Consider the following 25,989-nt stretch of genomic DNA (forward strand, 5'->3'; position numbering starts at 1 on the left):
CAATTGAGTCAAATAAAGCCTGCACACTGTTCAGGAAAGTGCTTCTTAGAGAAAATGAGATTAAACAAAAAATAATAATTAAAAGAGAATAAAATTATACTGTAGGATAAGCTGAATACCAATAGTTAAGCTACACCACAGATCCAGTGGAATGTTTCTAAGGGCAAACAATAGCTAAGAGCAGGTCATGTTAAGCATTTGAGTGTATACATTGAGTGACCGAGTGAAAAGCAATTGCAGATCCTTCAAATTTAAAATTCACGGGCAACCAATGAGACATCTGCACCAGCATTTGTTCCAGAGAGAGAATCATAGTCAGCTCGTGATTAAAGCAGCCGCCTTTCAGTATCTCTATGTAGCCCTGAGAAGATAAAAAAAGACGTTTTGGGGGATTTTTCTGATGTACAAATTCAAGTCAGGATCAAATAGCACACCAGGGTTACTACTAGCTTGGGGCTTGACGTTCAATGCCAGGGATTTTCAGTTGGTGCACGGCTTCTCTCTCTCTCTCTCTCTCTCTCTGGGCCTTTGCTTCGGTAATTAACCCCAGTAACTTTAATGTTTGAGCCGAGTGTCAAAGAGCAACTGTGATCAGTCAGCAAACCACACTGATGAGAAACAATACAAATCCCACCAAACCTCAAAAGAATGTTTTATTTCAATGATTAAATATAGTCTACATTTACTTTGTAGAATGTGTTTTAAGCCATTAACTCAACATACTTATATTCAACAGCTGAAACATTTTACAAATATAGTTTTATATGAGTGAATGAAAAAATAAAGTTATAGTAGTTTTGATCGAATGTTATAACTATCAAAAACGTGTAGTTTAGTATCCGGAGCATTAAAAACACCACCATTTTAATCAGCAGAAATCAAGTGTAGGGATTTAACTAAAGTAGATTTACTTAAGACCAGCATGGCACCAACCACAGAGAGTACACCTGGCAGTCCTCACATTGTTTTGGGAGTTTGTCAATCAAAAGAAGAGAAGAAGTAGGGATTTTCATATCTGATCCCGGCATGAGGTGGGATCAGCTCTTATACAGGTGCAGGGGGAACTTGAAAAACACAGGAGCCACAACCCTACCTGCCAGGTAGCAAACGTGGTACACGTGAAAATTGAATTTCCTCGGCTGCTCCACGCCTGTGTCTCGGGGCTGAACGCCGGGCTGTTTTATACAGAAGAAGGCACAGGCACATGGAGATACCACACCATCCTTTACCTCCTTTGATGTTAGCGAGGCACCTGAGGCGGGAGAATATGGAGAATTTGTTGATTACAGGGTCCTGTATATTCAGTACACACATTGATGCGGGGTGCCACTGCACTCTATAGCAGGAGGCTTGGCGTGGCAGTTTGATAGTTTGTGGTGAGAGCGCTGGCAGGGCCACAGCTCTCCTCTCTCTCTTCCAAGCCTGTGGTTTCAAATAGTGATTATCAACTGCAGATGTGAATCAGTATATATGCTTTTCCTGATCAATGTGGCCCAAAATATAGGCTTCACTTTGACTGATTCAGAGTATTGTATGTCTGCTGGTGAACGCTTTTATCCAAAGTGCCTTCTTCAACCATGGGTGGTGGCCCCAGCCCCCCTCATAGTGCTCTTTCATTACTTACAGGAAGTTTTCCTTTCAACGTGCCATCTTTAAAGGTGTCTACAAAGCAAAACTGTCAGCGTTCCTTTAGCTCGGTGAGGGTCACAATTAGCGCTATGCCAGTGTGTTAAAGGGATAGTTCAGTATTTTTGCAGTTGTGTTGTATGAGGTACTGATACGCTGCACTGCACCGGCAGACAGCCAGCGTAGTTCGGCCATATATTACTGCACACAAAATGTACTGTGATACATTTTGGGTACAATTGAACGGTTAGTTAGTGTTAGGTAAGCATTTATTTATATGGCTAAAACCCGTTTTTCGGCAGGCCCCCTCTGCAACAGTACAAGGCTGACTTCTGCTACAGTGACATTTCCCCCAAACTTCTTCAAATTACCGTGTCATCTCCATTAGGTATCAGACTAACTATGCATAAGTACCACATACAACCCCACTTCAAAAATACCGAACTATCCCTTTAATTCTAGAAAAGTGTTTAAGTTGTGTTTTTCCAAAGTACTCCATAATTTTTAATGTATGTTATTGTTCTTGTGATATTGACTAAACTGTTTGCGCAGAGCAAATGTTTTTAATTTGAATTTAAATGGCAATGGATGAACTGAGCAGCTAGATGTGGGCAAGATGAACAGTGTGGGGCAATGCTGTAGCATCACCTCAGTTTCCACAGAACAAGGCGGCAGGTGGCTGCATGAGCGACATGGCAGTGTGACTATCAGCACATCTCTAACAGGCAGATACTGAGAAAATGTCTGTTAACCAACTTACGCTACATTTCCTTGGACGCCATGAATGAGAGATAAAGATCGCTGCATCTGCTACGTACAACGCGCTTCACACATACACACAAGCTTCATATCTCTTTCTCTATTACACACACACAGACACAGACACATAGACACACAGACACACACACACACACACACACACACACACACACACACACACACACACACACAGACACACACACACACACACACACACACACACACACACACACACACACACACACACACACACACACACACACACACACACACACACACACACACACACACACACACACACACACACACACACAATCACATTGAGAATGAGTCACTGTTCCAGAGCAGACCACAGTCGAGCATTGACTTTTTCTCATACCTCCTATTTACCGAAGTTCAGACAGGAAGGACACATCTCTCACTTTTCCAATCATGTCAACCACTTATAAACAATGATGCTCATCAAAACAAAAACTTTAAAAAAAAAAACACACAAACAAATAAAAGTATTTTCAAGTTGTGTTCATTGAAACCCACGTGTTTTCCACTTTGAGGAGTGAACTCTTGTAATTGAGCAACCACCTGACTTTACAGCTGTAGGGGTTTTCAGAGGGAAAACAATATACCAGACAAACTTACTGTAAAGCTAACATAGTTTTTTGGAGATTATCACAGGAGAAGAACGGCACAATGTGAAGAGAAAGAAATACTGAGAGCCAACAGAACTGTATTGTTTCTAGAAACACATTGACATTGTTTCTGTTTCTAGACATTACATCATTGGGCTAGTCATCGGACAAGTTGTGGTTGGTTGGTTATTTACACAGAGACCAGCACATTATCATCAGCTACAGTTACGTAAGCGACTGACTGACTTATTCATTTAATAAGTAAAAAAAAACCATTATACTCATACATCAACAAAACTCATACATGCGCATGTACCAAATCTAATGCTTTGTTTATATATTATTTAAAATTCTAACATTTAGCAATTGTGTTAAGACATTTATTTCCTTAGTGTTCTCACATAAGAGATTCTGTTGTTATTTTTTATGTATCTCACAATGGAAGACATTATACAGGAGTTAAAAAACGAGTTGCTTTGCATCAGTTGTTTTCATGTTGATACATTTGGACTGTTCCCAATGTCTGCATGGGTGGTTTTATTAATCCATAAGGAGCTGTGATCTCTTTCATCGGCCTATTTGATGGAGGAAACCCCCTCCAAATGTTAAAGGAGTGGAAACCTCGAAACCATTAAATCTTTTTACGAAAAACCTTTTTAGGCATGCCGAACGATGCATTTGATCCCACAGAGGCGAAGGTAAAAAGGGGAAACTGGTCTCAGACTGTTTGAACGCAGGAACGTGAGTGAAGTGATTTATAACCCTGTATTAACCCGGGTTATGGACTTCCACTGAGAGCTGGAAAAAGCAGCAGCATGCAGTGAAGTCACTGACTCATAAGAGAGGGTTTGGGATGGATGGATGGATGGAGGGAAGTAGGAGAGGTAGAGGAGTTTGGACCCTGTGTGAACCACTGGGTAGATGAAAAAAAAGAAGGAGGAAAGATGACATACTGCCTTATTTATCCATATGTTGCAAATTATAACATCTGTTTACAATTTATTTTATTTACTTTGGTGATGCTTGGCCCGGCTTGATTAACATTTTCTGTAGTGTTTGTTGTCTTCTGGAGCGGGATTTGATTGGCACCCGGTGACGGCTGTTTGAAGTGAGCGTCGCGTTTGGCTTTGAAGCTTGGGGGATGAAAGCAGAGCATCCAGATATGACTCGGGGACAATCTAGAAATTCATTTTTGGCTGCCTCTGAAGGCGACCGACAGGCGACAAACATGTTACTAGTTGTTGATTAAATGTTACTTGAGATTCAGTGATGCAAGCAGCGCATAAAAAACAGAGATGGAAACTTTCTAAGTACACATCAGGAAATAAGTTAAATATGTTTGTTTAATGACATCAAGCTGTGGAAGTTGGTGACTGAGTGAAGAAGAAGAAGAAGAAGAAGAAGAAGCTATCTCTTCTCATCTGTCGTGAGGCAGCTCCCTTTATTTATGGGCAGTGCTGTTTGCAATTGGAATTTGAATTAATGGCATTACTCACTGTTTACCATCATAGCTGCTTTCAGTGTAACTTGAAAACAATTTAGTTCACCAAAACCTTCTTTGTTGATATTGAATTGAAGTATTTCAAACTCTGCAAACAGAAAAAACGAAAAAGTTTAAATTAAAGCCAGACAGCTCTGTTTGAAGAATGATCTGAAAAGTTATGAAGCTCCTAAAGAGCAGACGCATCTGTCTGCTGCAGATCATCACAGGTATAGAAAATGAGTTAATTCAATAGCTGTGGTGACAGGAGAAATACACTAATCCTTATTTAATATTCAAAGTACTTTAAAAAAATACATGTTCAATACAACAGTCCCCATGGCAAGTACAACATATGTTTGGCTTTGACTTGTCTCTGTTAGTTAATCTTATAAACTAAATGTTTTGCATGTTAATCCTTTTCCGTAAATGCAAATTACGCACATTTTGCTTGCCAGTTGAGTCTCAACCTGAATACATTTGAAGACACTTCAGCAAAGCAGAAACTAATTTATATTAAATATAGTAATCACAAGAGTTGCAATGTATGTGGGAGAAGTTTTGAGAATGAATTTAAAAGTGAAACAGATTATTTTAGCAATTCTATACAATTGGCAAAACAAAGACACAAAACATGTTAAACACATTGTCTATGTATGTGTGATGACGTGTCTTTTATGGGTTGATGGGTTCAAATTATCATATTTCTTATGTTGAATAGACCATTAAAAGAAATGTTGACTATTTTGAAAATATATAAACTGCATGGGCTTTTTTTCTCAGCTAAAGAAAGGTTGCTGTTATGGGGATAAATGGTTCACACTTACTGAAGGAAAATGCTTTCCATATTGGAATTTATGTTGCATTTCAATACAAAACAAATCTTTACACAAATTCATGGAAAGAAAACAAAAGTTAAAAAATAATATTAAAAATGTTGTTGAAACATTTCATATGTTACACTGTGGATAACGGACTGAATTCAAATTTGGTGATGTCTTCTGCCAGACATTGTGCTTTCATTTCTCAGAAAAAAATACCAAAACTCAAATACGACAGTGAGTTTTAATCAGATTGTTACCAACACTGACATCTGCTGGCTAAAACTGATCACAACCGCTTTCACATTTACCCCAGTCAGCAGTTATTTCCTTGATGTTTAAATACAGATGCTCAATCATTGCATAATCACTTTTTTGTTTCTTTTCTTTTCCCTGTTCACACGGGAAAACAAATGTTGCTAAGGTGTTTTACCCTTGCAGAACAGACAGATAAACCAGCCACAGACTGATAACATGATTGGTCGGTGACTGATTGTAATTTCATGATCTGCTGATCAAAATCCCTAACTTGCTTTTATATCAGGGGAATTCAGTGACCTATTATGTAAAGCAAGGGGAGTTTTATATTTCAGCTGTTCGACTTTTCATGAATCCAGTCATTTTGATTTATGTGCATGATAAACCTACTGTATATCTACAGTCGTTACTATGCAAAACAAGGACATATCAGAGCTGAGCGTATATAATCATAAACTAAACAAAGAAAACTATTACAAATCATAATTTCATGGGTGAAAGAGTTGAATAAGAGGTGTCTTATTAACAGCTTTTTGCCGCCAGCTGTGCCCGTTGCAAAAGGAAGCGCCTTTAGGTTTTGGCAAAATTCCCTTAACTCAACCACACTGCTGTGTTTCTGCGAAATCCTGCACAGAAAAAATAGAAAAGAAAAACTGCAAAACATTTCACAGCCAAGCTCTGCATTCACAGCCAGTAGGGTAAGGCGAGGCAAAGGTGTTGGATTTTCCACTGAATATAAATCCCTAAAAAAAATAAACGTTTCCTTAAAGAAATTAAACATTTATAAATATCATTCTGAAATATTGTGGTCTGGTTTATGACTAACTGCAGCTGCAGGCCTTTAAATAAATATTTGTTGACAAAATGGAAAAGATGTTTGAATTGAGATTATTCAAAAAAACATAAATAGGCTTTTCAATATCTGAAATAATTTTTTTTTAAATCTTGTGGCAATGCAGCTGTTATATTAATGTTATGTATGAAGCACAAGGACTGCAGTATTTTACTTAAAAGTTGCAAAACCAGTTTAAGAATAGTAAAAGTCAATTTTTTTGAATATATGGATATGACAATGGCATCATATTTTATGACCAAAAACCTCTTTTTATTTATGGTATTAACCTGAAAAGTAAGCATTATCTGTATAGGTGTCGTAGTGGAATTTAAATCGTATTGTTGGCCTTTGAAATGTAGGCATAGAATTAAATTGGCAAAACTCTAGTAAAGTACCTGAAGGCGATGTAGGCCTAGTAGAAACATAGCCTACTACAGCAGAGGTCATTGTGAGCACAGTGGGCTCATCCTGTTTTAAACAGATGTGATATAACGATGCAACAGAGGTTTGAGGCGCAGGCGCACTAAGCCGAATTTCCAGTCAGTTGTTCACGAGACGTTTTGCTTTTTTCAGTGATGCCACAGATTGTGATGCTGCAGGGATTGCGTGCCACTACCGCCCAGAGTAAACTGCGCCTGCGTCAAGGTAATAGCCTACTCAGCAGATACCAGAGATGATGCTACAAAGTGAAATGCCCACTTTTTTCCATGTCCGTTATCGGGGGCAGAGGATCAAGGGATGGAAATTGTTCAACTGATAAATCATTTGTGTAGGCTACGTGGTTTATTTGTCTGCAATGCTTCGGTTCATTTTGAAAACATAAAAACCTGCCAGACCAATCCTTTGATGGGACACTTCGATTTGCCTTTTTGTAACAATGAGCTACTTTTTTGTCAAATAATTTGTGAATGAAATAGCCTGCAACTAATAGCCTACATGTCCTTCAGTTGAGATGTTATTTCGTAAAAGAGTACATTTGCCAATAACCACATGTAATTAATGTATCGAGCGTGAATGTATAGCCTATAATCAATCATAGTAGGCTACAGAATGAACAAATTAATTTATAATATTATTGGATTAATAGGGTATTGTTATGCAATGTGATATAAGGAAAATTACTTTACTTCTGTGGGAACCGTGTGGCGCTCTAGTACACACCGGATAGTTGAAATTGGGAGTGATCCATCTTGCCGTTGGATTGACTGTTGTGTCTTTGACGATGACGACGAGGCTACTGCTTCTTGCGTGCGTGACGGTGCGTGAGCTCAGTAACGTAGGTGACGCCGCTCCACCCAGCTCCACCTCCCTCCATGGACTCCCTCCTCCCTCTCTCTCTCCTCCCTTTGTGCAGACAGTTGACAAGCCCCTTATCGGTCAGGACTGCTACACACAGAGAGGTACAGTATTTTTCTATTACTAAAATGTAAAACAGCTGACGTTTGCTATACTGCACTGAGCTGTCACTGCTATCATTTGACTCTGACCTGTAGTTAAACGTCTCACCAGTTGATCTTTAACTACTGGAGTCGGATGTAGCAGAGATGCTAGGCCTGCTGCTGCTGCTGCTAGCTTGGCGGCTAATGTCTTGCTGTGCGGTCATTTGGCAGTGCAAGGGGGCCGTGGTGGTCAGCAGTTATTCGCGTAGCTAGAAATAAAGACGCTTAACTGGTTAACACCTATACCCTCGTGTCGCTTTACGGGCTCCATTGTTTGATAATATACTAGACGAGTACTAGCTGGAGACCCTCTTGCCCGCTGTCCACCTTGATAGCTAGCTAAGGCTAATCCGTTAGCAGGCGAGGGCAGGGAGATGCTGCTCAGCTGCTGCCTTCATAAACCTCTTTGTCTGAGTCAACTAAGTGTCCACTGCTGTATAAGCTGTGGAGAGGGACTACTAGACAGTTCAAATAAAATCTCTCAAAGCTGATTTTCCCTAAATGAGTCTGTAGTAAAGTGGAAGTGCTGAAGGGCAGTGATGGATCCCAAATCTAAGATGCAAAGTCAAGTGAAATATTTCATCATCACGCCCAGGGAGGGATTGATGCCCTCTGTTTTCTACTGTAAAGTTATTTGCTGTAGCTGCTATAGGTAGGAAGAGCTAAGTAATTAAGATTTACCCCAGGAAACCTCCGCGAAAAGAAAATACTTCACATGGCAGGGTATCACATATGCGGGGTTGTGCTATTGCTACGTCCTCTGCCATTTCTGCCTGTGGTCATGATGTGTGAAAGCCATAAAGCTAGTGTGTGTGTGTGTGTGTGTGTGTGAGAGAGAGAGAGCACAGGTGGAATGGCTTATTAGGTCTGCTATTTGTGTATGTGTGTTAACAGGCACTGCAGATGTGTGACATTAGTCCACTTCCTGTCCCAAGTACTCCACTCCATGATGCCCCATGGGACACGATGCAGTACATTTGCTTCAATGCGTTACTTTGACGCAGATGTTTTGGATGATAATCCCTGATCATTACACACTTTCATCATACTTTATACTGCAATTTTTTTGCACACTACTTTTATATTTAGGATTCTTGACTTTTGCAGTTCTATTATTTTCTTTACAATGCCTATTGTCATGTACCAAAATAACAAGGCAAATTCCTTGCACATGTGTGAACTTACTACTTGGCAATACACTGGATTCAGATTCTTATAGCATGAGTCATATAATTATGTAGTAAAGTAACAGTTGTTGATAAAAGGTGGGTCTGCCTGTACACTTGCTTGAACAGGTTTGGATGGTTATTTTTCAGAAACACTGGTTAATTATTTTGTCGTAATGATTAACCACATTTAATCAAAACAAGCAGATAGAAAGGTATCGTAATGCTGTGTGCAATAGAAATGTTAACTGAGAAACTGTAAACCACAAGGTTACCTTTCACTTGTTCAGATTATCATCTACTATCAATATGCACATGTATAGGCTTGCATCAAAAGGCTTCATTGATAACTATTGTGCTATTTAAAAAAAAAGAGGAACCTACATTTATTCTAATGATGAAATAGACATGTCTTTCACAACAGGCTCTTCAGGAAAATGAAGGACAAAGAGGTGCACGTGCACACATACATGCTATAGGGCAGCCAGCCAGGCAAGACGGTTGGCAAAGAAGCTGCTTCAGTTTGTGGCCCTCATTGTTCTATGTTAACTTCTTACACTCTGAAACATCAGATTTGATTCAGGAAAATGACTTTAGTGTCAATCATGACTTTTGCTTTTCTTCAGTAAATTAGATTGAAAAAAAATGGGGGATTGTGTTGACAAAGCATTACATTTCAAAGTTTTTAAATTGACCTCGCTGGAAATAAAACCTAATGCCAAAATCTGATATGGGTTAGATAGAAGCTGGCCTCTGATAGGATTGCAGGTTAAAGTGAATGTGTGTGTGGGCAAGTGTCAGAATCACTCTTTCACTGTGTAATAGGTGCTACTGTGTCTTTCCCTCTGCTGTGTTACTGTGGTCTTAGGCGGTCTTAAAGCAGCAGGAATTCTACTTTCCAGAGAAACTGTTTTATTTATGTCATTTTCTGCCTTGTTCTTTGTCTCAGCTTTGATCATCATTCTTTCTCTTTCCAGATAATGGCTGCACCTCCCACCTACGTTGACCTTGGAAAGTCTGCCAAGGATGTTTTTACCAAGGGATACGGTAAGCACCAAACAACCAACCATACTTCTTCATTTCACCAACATTCACAGCAGTATGACATCTAGGAACATGTATTATTATTCAGACAATAAAAAACAAGCCAATATATGAAGCCTTCAGCAAAGAGATAAATAATACAGTTTGATGATGTATTTCCAGGGAAGCAGAAATCGGTCATGCATTTAAATGCATTGTGAGACATTGTAATGCTGTACACAGTACTATCTGTGACTAGTACATTTGCTTTGATGTGTAAAAAATGGGACGTGCATGGTGCACCTTTTTAACTTGGATGTTGTTTTAGGCTTATGTATTTTTAAACTTTAATGTCATTGTTAGATAGATTGTCGTTAGGACAGTTGCTGTGAAGTAACCAAGATTCAATGTGAAACTTCCACCTCAGGGATTGCACAAATCCACAAAACAATGTTCACCAAAATATCAAATGAAAGCAAACCAGTAACTGCACTATTAGCTTCAAAGTTTACAACTAGCTGAACACATGTTGAGGAAAAGTACATAGCCTTAAGTGAGGGTGGATGACGTTTGGGTGGAGGACGTTTGGGTGTGTTTGTGTATACACACACCGCAGTGCTCCAACGGTTTCTAAATGATGTGTTCTTAATATCTAGGGAATTCCAACTTGTTACAGCAGACCGATTCGTATGAATTGATAAATGCTGAATCGCTGTATTTTGACATTGACTGTAGGTCATGAATGTCACTGCAGGCTTAGGCGGTGGGCTCATGTAACATCGGTTACCACAGTAGTGCAACTGGTGATGATTCTGTAAACATGGAGATCTCTGGGTCATGTGAAGTGTGTGGTTGGGTGAATTGATCGATGGCTGTAATGCAGACGGGTGGGGCCAGGAATAGGGCTTTAGGCACGAGCCACAATCTGTTAAACCAACATCCTAGCCATTACTCATCATAACTGACAGCACCCCATGTTCTCACGGAATCTAACATCTGATCAATACACACTAATGGTCTCCTCTGGAATATGATGAACTGGTTTTCCACTCACACTAATCGATGACTTGATGTAATGTGTTGTGAAGTATTTAAGGGAGTCTTTAAATATATATTAATAGAATATAATTGACCATGGTTAGTATTGGCATTAAAGTAGTACTTGTTTTGAGGGCTATTTATTGCTTGGGTTTTAAGAAGTCTGATCCACTTCACTAATGTAATGTGTCAGAGTGTTTATTATTAGATGTTAGCTCTGTACTGTCATCCCAACACTATTCTGATCTTTTATTAAATGTTGTTTGTTTCAGGCTTCGGGCTCATCAAGCTGGACTTGAAAACAAAGTCTGAGAATGGACTGGTAAGTCGTCTCCGGTCATAATCAGTTTGTCTGAGCTGCTCAGCGGTCCCATCATGACTTAAGAGGCTCCCGGCTGATCATTCAGTCGCTGGTTATCTGATCTCCTAAACGCGCCAGGACACCTTGCTGTCTGACTCACTGATAGATATTAATTCATATACGAAAATGGATTTGACAAGATGATGCTGTGTCAAATATATTTGAAGTTTTAGTTTACTTCAGCAGCTTAAATTACAATTGATTTATTGATGTGGTAGTAAACAGGGCTCCAGGATTTTGGAATCAAGTTACTGTTCCAGAGTGGGATCACAAAGGTCTAGCTATTTCGTTTTTTGGTCCAAGACTTATTTTTCAAATGATTTCTTTATAAAATGTTGTTTCCGAACTCATCATTTTATTATTAGTAGTAATTATAGTTGAATGCAGACAGTGTTTGTGGAGGGTTGGTCGGTTTATAGGGCTTAATTACTATGTTAACGCCTAATAAAATATAAACAGTATTTGATGCATTTACAATAAGATGATTGTAATATATGGTAATGCACCTTCCTATTGTACCTGTTTGACACTAATGCTGTCATCGGCAGGAGTTCACCAGCACAGGCTCTGCCAACACTGAGACCAGCAAGGTGGCTGGATCCCTGGAGACCAAGTACAAGTGGGCCGAGCACGGGTTGACCTTTACGGAGAAGTGGAACACCGACAACACCCTGGGGACCGAGATCACCGTTGAAGACCAGGTTGGTAATGGGGTTGTGGCAGCCAAGAAAATCCAGTATCCAGTATGTGTATAAAAAAAAATATGATTCGGGTTACTTTCATTAACAAATTCCTTTCTCTGTATTCTCTAGTAGTGGGTGGCATCTGCCTTGTTGTAAATTGGACTGTATTTTTCTGTATTTACCTTTTCCACAGCTGACTAAGGGGCTGAAGCTGACGTTTGATTCCTCCTTCTCACCAAACACCGGGTAAGGGCAGCCGATTAAGAAAATGCTGTTAATATTAGTGGGAAAGCAAGAGTTTGGTCAAGTAAAGATCAGTTAAGTATTACAAGAAAAACTCGTGGAACTTTTCTGTCTTCCGAGGCTTGAGTCAGTAGTATATCTGAAAACCTTCTGGTGGTAATAATAATGAATTATAATTATATTAATTATGATCAAAATAACAGAAAATGTAGTATCCTATAGCTACAATTTAACAGTAAAATACACAGGAACAGTATTTAGCTAACAAACTGTAATGTGACTACGTATTTAAATCCATGCACCAGTGAAATACAATAGCTAACTAGCTAACGTTAACAAGCTAGCTAAGTAAGCTAAATTGCTCACGTGACGTTAACATTAGCTAGCACGGCTGATGTTGCTGGTTAAACTCATTTAACTTGGCTTCTGACAATAACAACCTGCTATCCCTCTAACATCCTGCCAGTAAGAAGAGTGGCAAGGTCAAGACAGGCTACAAGTGCGAACACATCAACCTCGGCTGCGACGTCAACTATGACATCAACGGTACAGCCATCCACGGTGCAGGAGTGGTGGGCTACGAGGGCTGGCTGGCCGGATACCAGATGACCTTTGAGGCTGGCAGGAACAAGATCACCCAGAGCAACTTCGCCGTTGGATTCAAGACTGACGAGTTCCAGCTTCATACAAATGTGTAAGACTACATGAGGCAGCAGATGGTTATAAGTAGTATGTACTGATCAAACAATGTAGCTTCTCCTAATCTTTGTGTAGTATAGTTACATTTTGAATTAGGGATGGCCATTTAGAATGTTTTCTTTAACCGGTTAACCACAAGAATGAACGGTTATTAACCGGTTAACCGTTAAGATTTAATGTAGCCTACTTATAGTGAAATACATGAAACATTATAGCAGGGCTCCTGACCTTTTTTTGTTCCAAGGACCTGCATATTAATTTAAAAACAATTCAGGGACCAGTAGCCAATTTAAATGCCTACATTTTGACATTCACACGGCACCTTGTCTGTTGTGAGAAGAGGTCTAGTATGCGAATGTAGGAGCAGAAAGTGAAATAAGTGAGTGACTGAAAAGGGACATTTAGGCTTAGGGGATGGGTAGCCTACCGAAACTCGGTGCTAAGTAGGCTAGTGCTGAGCATGGGGCAACATTTTGAAAGGCCGTAGTATTGATAAGCTCCGACGTTATCAGTACTGCATAACGGTAGGCTACTTTACGCTTTTGTTTATGACGGATTTTCGCAATTGATCCTCGCACACAAGCATGGCAGACCTCTCAGTGTCTGTGCAGAGGCACTCACTGCAACATATTAGAAAGAAGCGGCATCAGGGGGTAAGGGCGTCCCCCCCGGGCCCAGGCCCTGCAGCAGTCCTGGGTTCGAATCCCGCCTGGGTCAGTTCTCTGTGTGTCATCCCCTCTTTGCCCCATTTAACCTGTCTACACACTGTCATAAAGCATGAAAAATGCCAAAAAAATATCTAAAAAAATGGCATACTCTTTAGAAAAGAATGAAAAAAAAGAAGCAGCATCGAATTGTTTCCGAATAAGCACTTCAGCATGCATGTTTTTTCTGTCTTTTTTAAGTAGTAAGCTAATAATCCATGAAACTATGCATTCTGATATTATGGTCCGTGTCCTGGGCTACTACATGCTAAATGGTTTAGTTATGAGTGAATCAACACATTCCTGAAACAACTTGAGTAGACTGAAGTCTTCAAACAGTTTTCTTGTTCTTGGCTGGCTGACTAACATGTCAGTTTGCCTGGCACCCAGGTGTAGGTATTTTTACACTAGGTAGATAGGATTTACCATATCGCAAGTGAGGCGGAGTGAATGACAAAGTGACGTACTGTGTGGGAGGGACAGAGGCACAGTGCTAGTCTTGTTTCCTGCTGTGCCTCTTGCCAAGCCTGTCTGTTCCAGTCCAGCTGAAGTGGTTATGTAAGGTCAGACAAAGTGTCATGATGGCTTTGGATCAGTGACAGTGCAGCTCCTTTAACAGACACACAACATAACTAGTAAGGTGTTTTAATTGTTTACAAAACACATAACCCTCATGTATTCCTTTTGAGGGGAAATTATCCCCTGTATGTGTTGCAGTAACATTTACATATATTCCATTCTGTAATTTCTCCTCAGAAACGATGGAACTGAGTTTGGTGGATCCATCTACCAGAAGGTGAATGATCAGCTAGAGACAGCCGTCAACCTGGCCTGGACCGCCGGAAACAGCAACACCCGCTTTGGCATTGCAGCCAAGTATCAGATTGATTCTGATGCATCCTTCTCTGTGAGTTGTGTGTAACCTAATGTAGTAGTAGTAAAACATTTTTTTTGGCACATCTTGTATAATTGCAATGTAGTTTTATTAATCCCCTTTGCAAGGAATTCATAGTGCATGTTCAGGATGAATTAGGTGTCATGCAGTGCAGAGGCTAGTAAAAAAACAGCTGCTTGGTCCCATACTGAAGGCATATTTTCTTCCAACTTTAAAAGAGACATTCTCGGTAGAAACAAAAATGCACCTTGGCTGGTCATGATGTCGCTCCATTTAAATCTAGGTCACAATCTTTGCTGCATGTCATCAATCTATTTCTGCTGTGTCGATCAAGTTCTGTTTTGGATGAGAAAAACCTCTTCATGGTATCAGTTTGAGAACAGTTTAAATTCTATTAACCTTAGTTCGGCGCAACCTGTTTATTACCCATCATTTACATGAGAAATGTATCTGTTGTGTGGTGATCACTGATATGTTGGGGATATGTCTCACATGATTATAATCTGTTCCCACACAGGCCAAGGTGAACAACTCCAGCCTTGTGGGCCTGGGCTACACTCAGACTCTGAAGCCAGGTGAGTGCAGTCTTTATGTAACTGATTGTCAAGTGTTTAAATCGGCCAAACGTTCATGATGTTTAAGCAGGCCACAATAATGAAACTTTAACTCAATGAATACAACACTATGCTCCAGAAAATGCCACATAACCGGGAATGTTAAAAATTACAAGTCAAATTCGTAGCAAAATGAATGAAAATATGTGTGATGACTATTGCAACTTTTTAAACAAATTAAAATGTAATCATGTAAGGCGTAGGCGTTCCTTTTTTAAATATACGACATTAAACTTCTTCAGAAAGCATGCCACAACAACTCATATTCTTCTACACTGATGTCTACCTGAAAATAGCTATTTGAGTATGGTAGTTGTTCAGTAATTTAATGAAAGTACTGTTTAAGCACTCTTTTGTGGATTCTCTAGCAAATAAAATGTAAACAGTAGATTTATCAATATCTCCTTGTCTGTGAATTGCTTATCCTGATGTGTCCGTTTTTCCGCAGGCATCAAGCTGACACTCTCCGCTCTCCTTGATGGCAAGAACATCAACGCTGGTGGCCACAAGCTTGGGCTCGGCCTTGAGTTCCAGGCATAGGAGGATGAGGCAGACAACCCTTCCGGTCCTCCTACACACACGCATTCCCCACCAAAAAATAAATAAGAAAATAAATCCAAATCCTTTATTGACTAGCTAGCCCTCACAAAACCCTTGTTTCCCTTAGACATGTTACAGATGGAAACAAGACAGCATATAGGTCAGATTGTTCTTGTGACGATCCACCACTTTTAAAGGACCATTGTAAGGGAAAATTATATTTTGAAAACAAAGAGCCAAGTTGAGAACAAAACTTCAACCATTTAAGAGAAAGTTTTATCTTGAATTGAGGGAAAGGTAGCTTTGAAATGTTACGGTTGACCTCACTCTTTTGACATTTCATTAAATTCATACACAATGCTTTATTTGTGTGTCTCTGCTTTACAATGCAGATAAAAGGGAAATCCAAGCTAGAACAGCCCATAATGCGTGACGGGCTCAACACAGTCAGCGTTCAGTTGAAAAGTTACACCACCAGATGGTGCTGTTGCACTGGTAAACACTCCTCTCAAAAGTTGTAGTGCTGAAATAACTGTTTTATTTTCACACTTCTGCATTGGCGAGATCTCGTGTATGTCTTGATATATATTATAAAATGGAGAGGGTTAGTTGTCCCTGATGTAATCTGCTGTCAGTAGCTCTAAGACACTACACCCCGTTGTGTACATTCTGTGTTTTCGTCTCACTTGTTTATTGTGTTTGTGCATTTGGTGTTAAACATGTTTTTTTGTTACATATAGCAGAAAGAATAATATTTTATTGACAGTCTTGCATAATTTAATCCACCTTTGGAGTCTTATGAAGGCATAGACATGTCATCTCTTCCTCGTCGAGTAAACAAAACGAAAGAAAAACCTATCACGCACACAGTTGAACCTCTCTGGATAAGAGTTACAAACCTTTATGGATAAGAGTTACAGTACTACTTTGAAGGAGGATGAAGATAATAAATACAGTGGACAGAAAATGGTAGTCTTCCACAACTGGTAATGGGAATCATGCTTAGTGTATTTGACAGTATTGTCAATGAATTAAATAAAAAAACATATTGAACCAGTTTCTGATAGTATTTGCTCTTCTGTCGTTTGTTACATCACCCTGCATCTTGTGATGATAATTGAAATCCATGTTTAAGATTTAGTGAAAACACCTCTCTACGAGAGCTGTAGTCAGAATCATTCAGAAGTAGAAGATTAAAACTGTTTTTTTAATATAAATTTCCACTAGATCACAAGTTTTATTTTTAAGACACTCTACATTTTTTACTTTTTTACTGTATTTTTCTCTATAGTTGATCTGCCTGCAAATGCGTATATCTTTTGTATTTCGAGGTTTTCTGAATAGCCTTTCCGAAAGTAACGTGCCTTTAAATTCCAGCTTGTTATTGTTGGCCATTTTAAACAGTAACCTGCTGCTGTTAAAATCTGCGGATTTTGATGCTAAACTTTCTTCTTTTTTTACCAATGGTTCAACCATCGTACAGGCCTTTGTTTTCATGTACACAACATTCATAAACATACACAACTACTTAGCAAACCCTTCATTAAAATATTTTTAAAGAGGACTTTCAACAACACCATTAAAAAATAAAGTAGGCCTAGTTCTCTCAGACATATGACTGTACCGAATCAAACTTTTGAATGGTAGTTTATCTCTTTGTTTTAGTCTTTTTATTCAAGGCAAGGCAAGTTTATTTATATAGCACAATTCAGACACAAGGCCACTCAAAGTGCTTTACAGGGGCAAGATTAGAATACATAAAACACATAAAACATTGAAAAGCGAATAAAAGAAGCAAATAAAAAAATAAAAATAAATTAAAACTCGATTTAAAAACACAGCAAATAAAATGAAAATTGCAAGTTAAAAAGGAAACAAAAAAGTCTTCAGACTCGATTTAAAAGAACTGAGAGTTGCAGCAGACCTCAAGTTCTCTGGGAGTTTGTTCCAGATTGTTGGTGCATAAAAACTAAAAGCTGCTTTTTTATTCAGCAGGATTTTATGAATGAACTCAAAAGTTGAGAATGGATGTCGTGTCCCAGTGTTTATGTCACAAAAAGGTTGACGCTTTAAAAGATTTTGATAGTATTTCATGTAATGTTAGATAGAGGTTTATTTTGTCCTGTTAGTTATACTGTGGGACCAACAGCACCAGAATGAATCTGAAAGATATGCTCACTGTGACGACACGTGAAGACACAAGTCTGCTCTTTTAAAATCAATCATTCATGCATAGCACAGATTTGCTCTATTCCATAATATTCTATTTTATGTTTGAAATATGTGTTCACAATCTGATTTATTGAGGTCGGTGATCAGACTTGAAAATTAAGCAAGCAAAATCTACTGTAAACATGGATTTATGGTGTAAAAAAAGTTTGTACATAATCATCAATTTAACAGTTTCAGAAATGTGATTAACATTAGTCAAAATGACCTCAAGCACCACCCTTCCCATATAATATGTGTATATGGTTATTAGAGCTCTTCTTGAGTTGACCCCAAGGTCACTATGCAGCATAACTGTCTGTGAGTGAACAAAAGCAATATCAATTGGTTCATGCATAGCATAAAACATAAAATATAGGCTAAGCAATGTTTGCTTTCCATTTGAACATTTTGACACTAACAGTTGTTAGATTATATGAAATGTATCTTTGTTCATTCAGTTAGCCAGTTCATAAATAAGTTAACCAGATATTTGCAGGATGACACGGCAATAAGAGCAGGTGACAACAACAGAATGACAAGGACTTCACCTCATGCGTCCACTTTAATTTTTTCGGTTTCTTTCTCACCAGACACACACACACACACCCTGAAACGGGCCATGCTAAACCACGCCTCTTTAGTTACAAACGTTTCAACATGGCGACGTGCGGGGAGATGATACGAAGCAGGAGAAACATTTGTGCTTTTTCCCTGGTTATTTTCCTCCAGCTATTAGCGAGGGACTGCCTGTCAGCTCCGGTAAATGTCACGAGCCTCACGACGGATGCCGCAGGTACGTTTTTATTCTATGAGGTATCTGAGAGAATGACAACAGTAGCTACTGCTTGTGAGCTAGCCAGCATCTCGGTAGCTAACGTTACAATAGCTAGGTGGCTACTGGCTAGTACGCCATGTAAGCAACCACGGTGTCAGGTGAAAGAGTCTATGACAGGCTATGAAGTCATTAACTAATTATTATTCATTTGGGATCCTTTTAAAAAGCATTGCTGTAAAATTTACCAAAGTTATTTCCAAAATAGCCTTTAATAAGCGAGGCTTTGAATGTGACGTTGTTGTTTTGAAAACGTACCCCTCCGTATGTTGTCTGTGGATAAGTTTGAACATTCTACCTAACGTAACGTCAACCACCGTTCGGAGGTACGTTTATTTCTATGCTAAATTTGCAAATTGTGCCCTTAATATTGTTTCAACTTCCCTGTAAAACGTCTACAGACACACTATAGAGCCATACATAATTGGAAGCTCGAAAACTTAAACCTACTATATCGTTTTTGTTTTACTGTTTAGTTCGACTTAAATATCTGTTATATGATTACACTTGTGAAAATGCCATTGTTGTCAAAATGGTTCAGCTTTGTGATAACCCGAGGGCGAGGGCGACTGATTGATCACAAATCAATCAGTGAGCTGCAGGGCTTGTGCTTTGTAAATGGTCTGTCTCATAGAAGTGAATTGGTCCAGATGTCCTTGTCATATATCTGAGCTGTTAATTTTACCCCCTGTCAGTCTAGCAGCCCGACCCCTCATTAAAAATATCCGTTTGAAGTTCACCATCAAAGAATTGGGCCCACAGTAAAAGCTTAAGACTGTGTTTGCTCTCAATGGCAGACCCTGTCTTGCTATGGACTTTGACTGTTTCTTCTTTATTTATTTAGATGAGGTCAACACTGGTGTCCATTTCTTGTGCTGTGTAATCTATTCTTTTCAAATGAGTGTTGTGTGTGTCATGTCACGGACTATTTCTTCATACGGCTGTGTCATGGTGGTGTCATCTTCACTAAAGGCTAGTCCCTCAAACAGCTTATCTCGAGGTGTGTCATCTTGAAAAAGATGCACAACAACAAGAAATAGGCTAAATTATGAACACAAATTCTAATATATTTATATAGCACTTTTCTCGCACTCAAAGCGCTTTACATAGGAGCACAACAGTAAACCAATAAATAGAAAATGTAAAGTTAATGGAATGAATGCACTATTAAAAGAAAATAAGGCTCAAACACATCAACCCTATGCATGATAGGCAAGGATTTGTCACGCAAGTCTTATGATCTGACATTAGTAATGGACCTATTCCCTATACAATATCCCCTTCTAGCCTGGATTCCATCAGTAGCCTATCTGATTGCAACATTCACTGACATATCATTTCATTGTCTTTTGCAGCCTTTTTAAGTTACATAAGGCCCTACCCACTCTCATGTTTGGTAGTGGCTAATGAAAAAATATCTATACAAACTATATCATTTATGTGCTGAATTAATATTTTGGCTGTCCCTTTTAGATTCGAATTCTTGTGTGTTTTGTTACTAGAAACTGGAAATGATGACCTTTTTATATGGTCTGCCTGCCACTAACTTTCTAAATATTTATTTAGCTTGAAATAGAAACAGCAAAAGGACGGCTTTGTATTGGCGCAATTACTAAGCAGATTTGGCAAATTTACCAGTGTTGAATAAGCTGCTATAGCCACCTTCATTTTGGGATAGCATATTGGCCTACATCAGATGGGTTTAATCTGAATAAAACTAACTCCAAGAGCCCAAAAGAGTTAGTGGAAGTTTAGACAAGAGTGGAGGAAGATCTGTTGATATTATAAACATACTTCAATATTAAGACATTCATCAAGTGTGACCCAGCTTCTTAGTCTTGAGGGCTGAATTTCCTTCATGCTTTCACGTGCAGCAAAAGCCCATAACCACTGCTGCTGCCACAAAGATCTCCTGTTCAGTGATTATTTATGCTGGCCATGGCCCATGTGTATGAATAGTCCCTTTCTTCTCTTGGGGACGGCTGACTCCGTGCTTCAAGTCCCTAGTGTTCTCCTCCCGTCCCTTCCTAAGCAACGCCCCCTAGTCCAACAGGATGAAATAATGTTGACTGTCGCAGGTTAAAGGGTGTCATTGATTCAGGAAAGCTTGCCAGATGCATGAGACGCTGAGCATAGCACTCATTTTAAGACACAGTTAGGGAACCGATTTAGTGCGTACGTTTGGTTATGCAACTAAAATGATATGTTCATATTTTAAAACTTAAATTGGTTTGGAAAATTGGAAAACCTGGCTGGCATGAACCTACTTTACTATTCAAACCCCCTGTTAAAGAAATGTGTTTAAATGAAAGTAATGACATTTGCTCAATGCACTGCATAACAGCAGATTATAAGGTGGGCCGAGGAAGGCTTTATAACATAGTAAAATATGTAAAAACACGTTGAATTGTTGTGTCTTGAAGAAGAGTCTTTCTCAAAACACAATCTTGTTGGGTTTGGGGCAAGTTGTTAGTGACTGCTGGTGTTTTTAACACATAAACAAGCTACTGTTAAGTAATAAGCAGCTGCCTTTCTTACCGGTATTCTGCTATAACCCACTTTGCATTGTAAACAAAACATGTATTTCCAATCAAGCATTTCAAGTTGTTTTAAGGAATATTTATGTCAACCTGATTTTTCTAATATATAATGACATGCTTTGTTTTTTCCTTCAGACCCGACAGATTTGGGCAACAAGATTTCTGCTAAGGACCCATCTCCAAGTCTTCCTTTGATCACTGGGAACAAGGACACTGCTGAGACGGCGCTTTCATCACCTGCACAGAGTCCCGATCCTCCAACAGATTCCAAGACACCTGAAAAACCTGATACGCCCGAAACGCCTGCTGGCAATGACTCCCAAACAACAGCGGCACAGGCTCCCAATGCTGACAACACAACAGCAAATCAAGCCAAGATGTCCGATAAAGATCCAGTCACCGCCATGGAAGAATCTGTAAGCAATGGATCCACAAACCCAGAGCCCAAGGATGAAAAAGTAGCACTCAAAGTTGACGTGACAGTCAAACCTGTTGCCACGGAAACAGTTAAGGCCTCTACTCCTACTGCTACTACTACTGCTACTACTACTGCTACTACTACTACTACTACAACTACTACTACAACTACTATAGTAGCTCCCAGCACGTCTGTCACAACCCCTGAGCCAACCGAAACTGAAACAGAAGTGTCAGAAGCACCTTTGCTGCCCAACGCAATAAACCCATTGACGGTGCAGGAGCTAGGCCAAGACCTTCTAGAGATCACGGACAAAGGGATAACAGCTCCCATTGACCTGGACAGTTACTCAGACGACGATGAAGACAATGACGAGGGAAACTACATGGTGGGCGACGACAGCGACAACCTCGACAGCGCTTACGAAAACAATGTCAAAGAACAGCCGGTGAACAGGCTGGAGCCGGTAGATCGCGCAGGTGAGGTGCCCCGCTACAAGGGACCAGACACGGGCTACAACACAGAGGATGAGGACTCCCACTTCTTCTTTCATCTGGTCATCCTGGCCTTCCTGGTGGCCATCGTTTACATCACCTATCACAACAAGAGAAAGGTGAGTGGTGGCGCAACAACAGTAGGGAAGGGTGTGAGGGCCACTGCAGAGAAAAACAAATTAGAGGACTCTGTTTGTTGACACATTTGAACTTCCAGTATCAATAACTCATAAGCAAAACTTCATTGAAACACAAATGATTTATCGTTGCTATTGTCCTAAGCAGATAAATGGCTACAACCTCATTTTTTACCAAAATGAGATCTCCTCTAAGCTCTGTTGAGTTTGTTCTCAACATTTTGACTTTTTTCTCGAAGCGTATAATGAAAAGAAAAGTCCTTATTTTGGAAAATTAAGCATTTTAACTTCCACAGATGGAGATTTAACCTTGGGCTTCAGGCCTTGCACTGGGCACTGTATATTTAAAAAATATTCTGACATATTATAGATATAACAAAAAAAAATTAGATAATTCATGTAAACACGGTATGCACTCCTGTGCTTTGTTTTGGGTAAACACATTTACAAAACATGTCGTCATATACAGTCATGTCCTCTTGTAGCGTCGTGTAGAAGATATGATCATAGCATCTCAGCAGGCAAACTTTTTTTTTCTCTTGAGGCACACGTTCTTTCTCTGTTAAATCATTCAAGGGATGTTTTTTATATAGTATATATAATGCCGGCCCTGTTTAAATGTGGATTTTACAGCTGTAGTAAGGATTTCAATTATGTAGGCTTTCATCTTTTCTGCAAGCCTGACAAGTCAAGAAATAATTTGACTTGATCAGCACTTGTACTGTACATCTATCAGATTAATTAGATTTCTATCCGGCTTTTGCTTCCCCTTTCTAAAAATGTTTTACTTCATTTCAGATCTACCTTCTGGCCCAGAGCCGGCGCTGGAAGGACGGTCTGTGTTCCCGTAACACAGTGGAGTACCATCGCCTGGACCAGAACGTCAACGAGGCCATGCCGTCCCTCAAGATGACCCGAGACTACATCTTTTGATCCACGTTCAGAAGAAACTATGGTTGCGTTCCGAATCGCATACTCTTTCTTTTTTCTATTCTACATACTACATCCGACGATAAAAATAATCTAGTTAGGATGCAGTAGGCATACAATTGGGACATACTTTACTCTCTTATTTCATCATAACATTGCGCCTTGATCTTGCCTCTTGCTTTTATATCCGGCGCATCCCTGTTTGTTTTCATATGGAGGCTTCGTCGATGTGACGTCACTTCACGTGCGCACTGGATTGTGGGTCAGAATCGCCCAAATAGGATGCAGTTTTCAACACTAACAATCTTGGCCGCATGAAGTAGGACATCCGGGTACTTCTAACCATCCTAGATCTGGCCACAAGAATCGGGACATCCTAAATCTTTTTTCTACATACTATATAGTAGAAAGTATGCGATTCGGAACGCAACCATTATGTCCAGACCTGCATAGAGCCAGCTGGCCTCCCTGCCTGGCGACTGGCGTTGTCGAGATGCTGTGCTTAGAGCTTGGAGCTTGTTCAATGCTTTCTCTTGCTTTGCAGTCCAACTGGAGAATAGTGGGGTCTTATGTCTTTGGGATAGAATGATGTTTTTTGTTTTTCAGGACCTTTTATAATGTCTGCATAGAGAGATTTTGACTGTTTATCTGGTCTTCTTATTTGTTGTATTATTTTAATGTTATGTAATTTTTTTCCTAAATTAATAACTTTCTATGGATTTAATATTTTCTTTATTAGGGGTATGTTATTTGTCTTTTTTTGGAAAAGTTTCAGACTGATGGTTCTCCTACAACTGTTTTCATATCACCCTCCTACATGAGGTCTTAATATTTTTTTAAATCACTTTAAGAATAAAATTATGAAAATAATTATTATAAAAGTTGATCATTTACCCCAGGAGGTTTCAATTGACTGACAAAGCATGTGCTTTTCAAAGCACTTGTGGTGTCATGAATACTTTTGCTTTGTAAAGGTGTACATTACAAAAGAAATAGCAGCGGCCTGTTTGTAATTAAAACAGGAAATGCTTTAGACTTTAAAAAACATTGGGGAAAAAGGATTTTAGGTTATAGTCGACATATTCATTGGTGTTTCATATAAAATAAATCAGATGTAATAAATTAAGAGAAATCACGTTTGACTAATATGTGATTTACTAATATAGGCTACTTATGTTAAACCATCAACAATTTTTCCTGTGATTGAAAATGTTCAGAGAAAGAATAATTGCCCCTTTTTTACTTTTTTTAAAAATTTTAATTTAACATTTTGTAAGGAACCTGTCACGTGTGGGAAATTAAGCTTTGCACTTAGCAAAGGTCAAGATGGGTGACTACTTTTCAGGTGAGGGGTCTGTTAGTGTGCTCAAGCCATTTAAATGAAGACAGAACCTGTATATTAAGATTAGAATGTACTAATATAACATTTATGGGAGAGGCTTTTCTAAGTAGACGTTTTCCTTATTAATCAGTTTACATTTGACTTATCTAATAATGTACCTCTTCTTCTTCTACTGCCCAGATTTTGCTATGCAGAAATCCTGGGGCTGGCCCTCTTTGTTTTATGGCTTCGGTGAAGTCTCTATCAATCATTTATGGATGTGATTTTGGTAAAATGTTCCACCTATGCTCACACAGAACTTTTATTTTCTAGTTACTTCCTGTGAGGGTAAAGTTTGGTGCACTGGCATTTCTGTTCATTTTGCACGAACTGTGTGGCCTGATTATCACATAACCACCAAAAAACAACAGACCACATTGTTGTTGTTTAATTTATTTCTTATGACTCTTTACTAATCATCACAGCCACATGTTTTTCTGTCAGTTGCCGTCTCATGCCTTTAATCGTGATGCCGTAGCTGCCACATGAATCCACTTATTCGCTATCAATCTCTTGTCGCCTTCCGCCAGTTTTCAGCCGTCTTGTCTGTATGCAAGGTACGGTACACCGTGGGTAGATGGATAGTGTGATTTGCACTGTGCTGCTTGGTCGTACTAGCTAGAATGTGAGGGAAGAGGGGTCTTGTGTAAAGGTGATCTCTCAACACTGCTCTCTTGCAATCAACTCTAGAAACTACAATCTTTTTTGTCAATAAAGCACACGTTGTGAACAGAGTTCTCCCTGTGTCATTTTTGTGATTGATTTAAAAAAAAAGTTTTACCTGCTCCAGTGATAAATCCATGAATCTCAGATACTCTCGAGTCAAATCAAGAAATTATTAAATCTATAGGGAGTAACTTCTGTTGCCCCCATGAGGAATTCTGAGGAATTGCAACAACAACAATGATGGTGCATCAACAATTGAGTTAAGCCTTCGGTGATCATGCATGGATTTTATACCTTCTGCATATGACCAGGTTTTTTTTTTAGCAGTAGAATCAACAACTTTGGATTTTTCTGAGCTCCTGCACCAGTGTCATGGGGTTACATCAGTTTTTAAACACTGCCATACTGATAAATACAGAGAGTTTTGTGGAACTGATTTATTGTTTGGCGATGGCTAGCATGTAATTTATGCAAAAAAGTTACGCACTATAGCTTTAACATCCCAGAGCCTCTGGTGCTTTTTTTGCAGGATAAAAGTCCAGAATTACTGTTGCCATTGCTAACAAG

At 39.2% G+C, this 25,989-nt stretch overlaps 2 protein-coding genes across 2 annotated transcripts; both read left to right on the forward strand.

The window, feature by feature from the left end:
* The first annotated feature begins 7,725 nt into the window (after positions 1 to 7,725).
* On the forward strand, positions 7,726 to 16,882 carry vdac1 (voltage-dependent anion channel 1). The gene is made up of 9 exons (XM_080041183.1): positions 7,726 to 7,808; positions 9,991 to 10,060; positions 11,347 to 11,396; positions 11,984 to 12,136; positions 12,312 to 12,364; positions 12,828 to 13,055; positions 14,521 to 14,671; positions 15,177 to 15,234; positions 15,722 to 16,882. Exons 2-9 carry the CDS (start codon positions 9,994 to 9,996, stop codon positions 15,811 to 15,813), a joined length of 852 nt encoding a protein of 283 aa, XP_079897309.1. The 5' UTR covers positions 7,726 to 7,808; positions 9,991 to 9,993; the 3' UTR covers positions 15,814 to 16,882.
* Positions 16,883 to 18,684: 1,802 nt separating this feature from the next.
* On the forward strand, positions 18,685 to 25,490 carry cUnh5orf15 (chromosome Un C5orf15 homolog). The gene is made up of 3 exons (XM_080040643.1): positions 18,685 to 18,817; positions 21,532 to 22,427; positions 23,244 to 25,490. Exons 1-3 carry the CDS (start codon positions 18,700 to 18,702, stop codon positions 23,376 to 23,378), a joined length of 1,149 nt encoding a protein of 382 aa, XP_079896769.1. The 5' UTR covers positions 18,685 to 18,699; the 3' UTR covers positions 23,379 to 25,490.
* The last annotated feature ends 499 nt before the right edge of the window (positions 25,491 to 25,989 follow it).

The sequence above is a fragment of the Ammodytes marinus genome (genome assembly GCF_949987685.1).
Source record: "Ammodytes marinus genome assembly, chromosome: 14".
NCBI classification, from domain to species: Eukaryota; Metazoa; Chordata; class Actinopteri; order Uranoscopiformes; family Ammodytidae; genus Ammodytes; species Ammodytes marinus.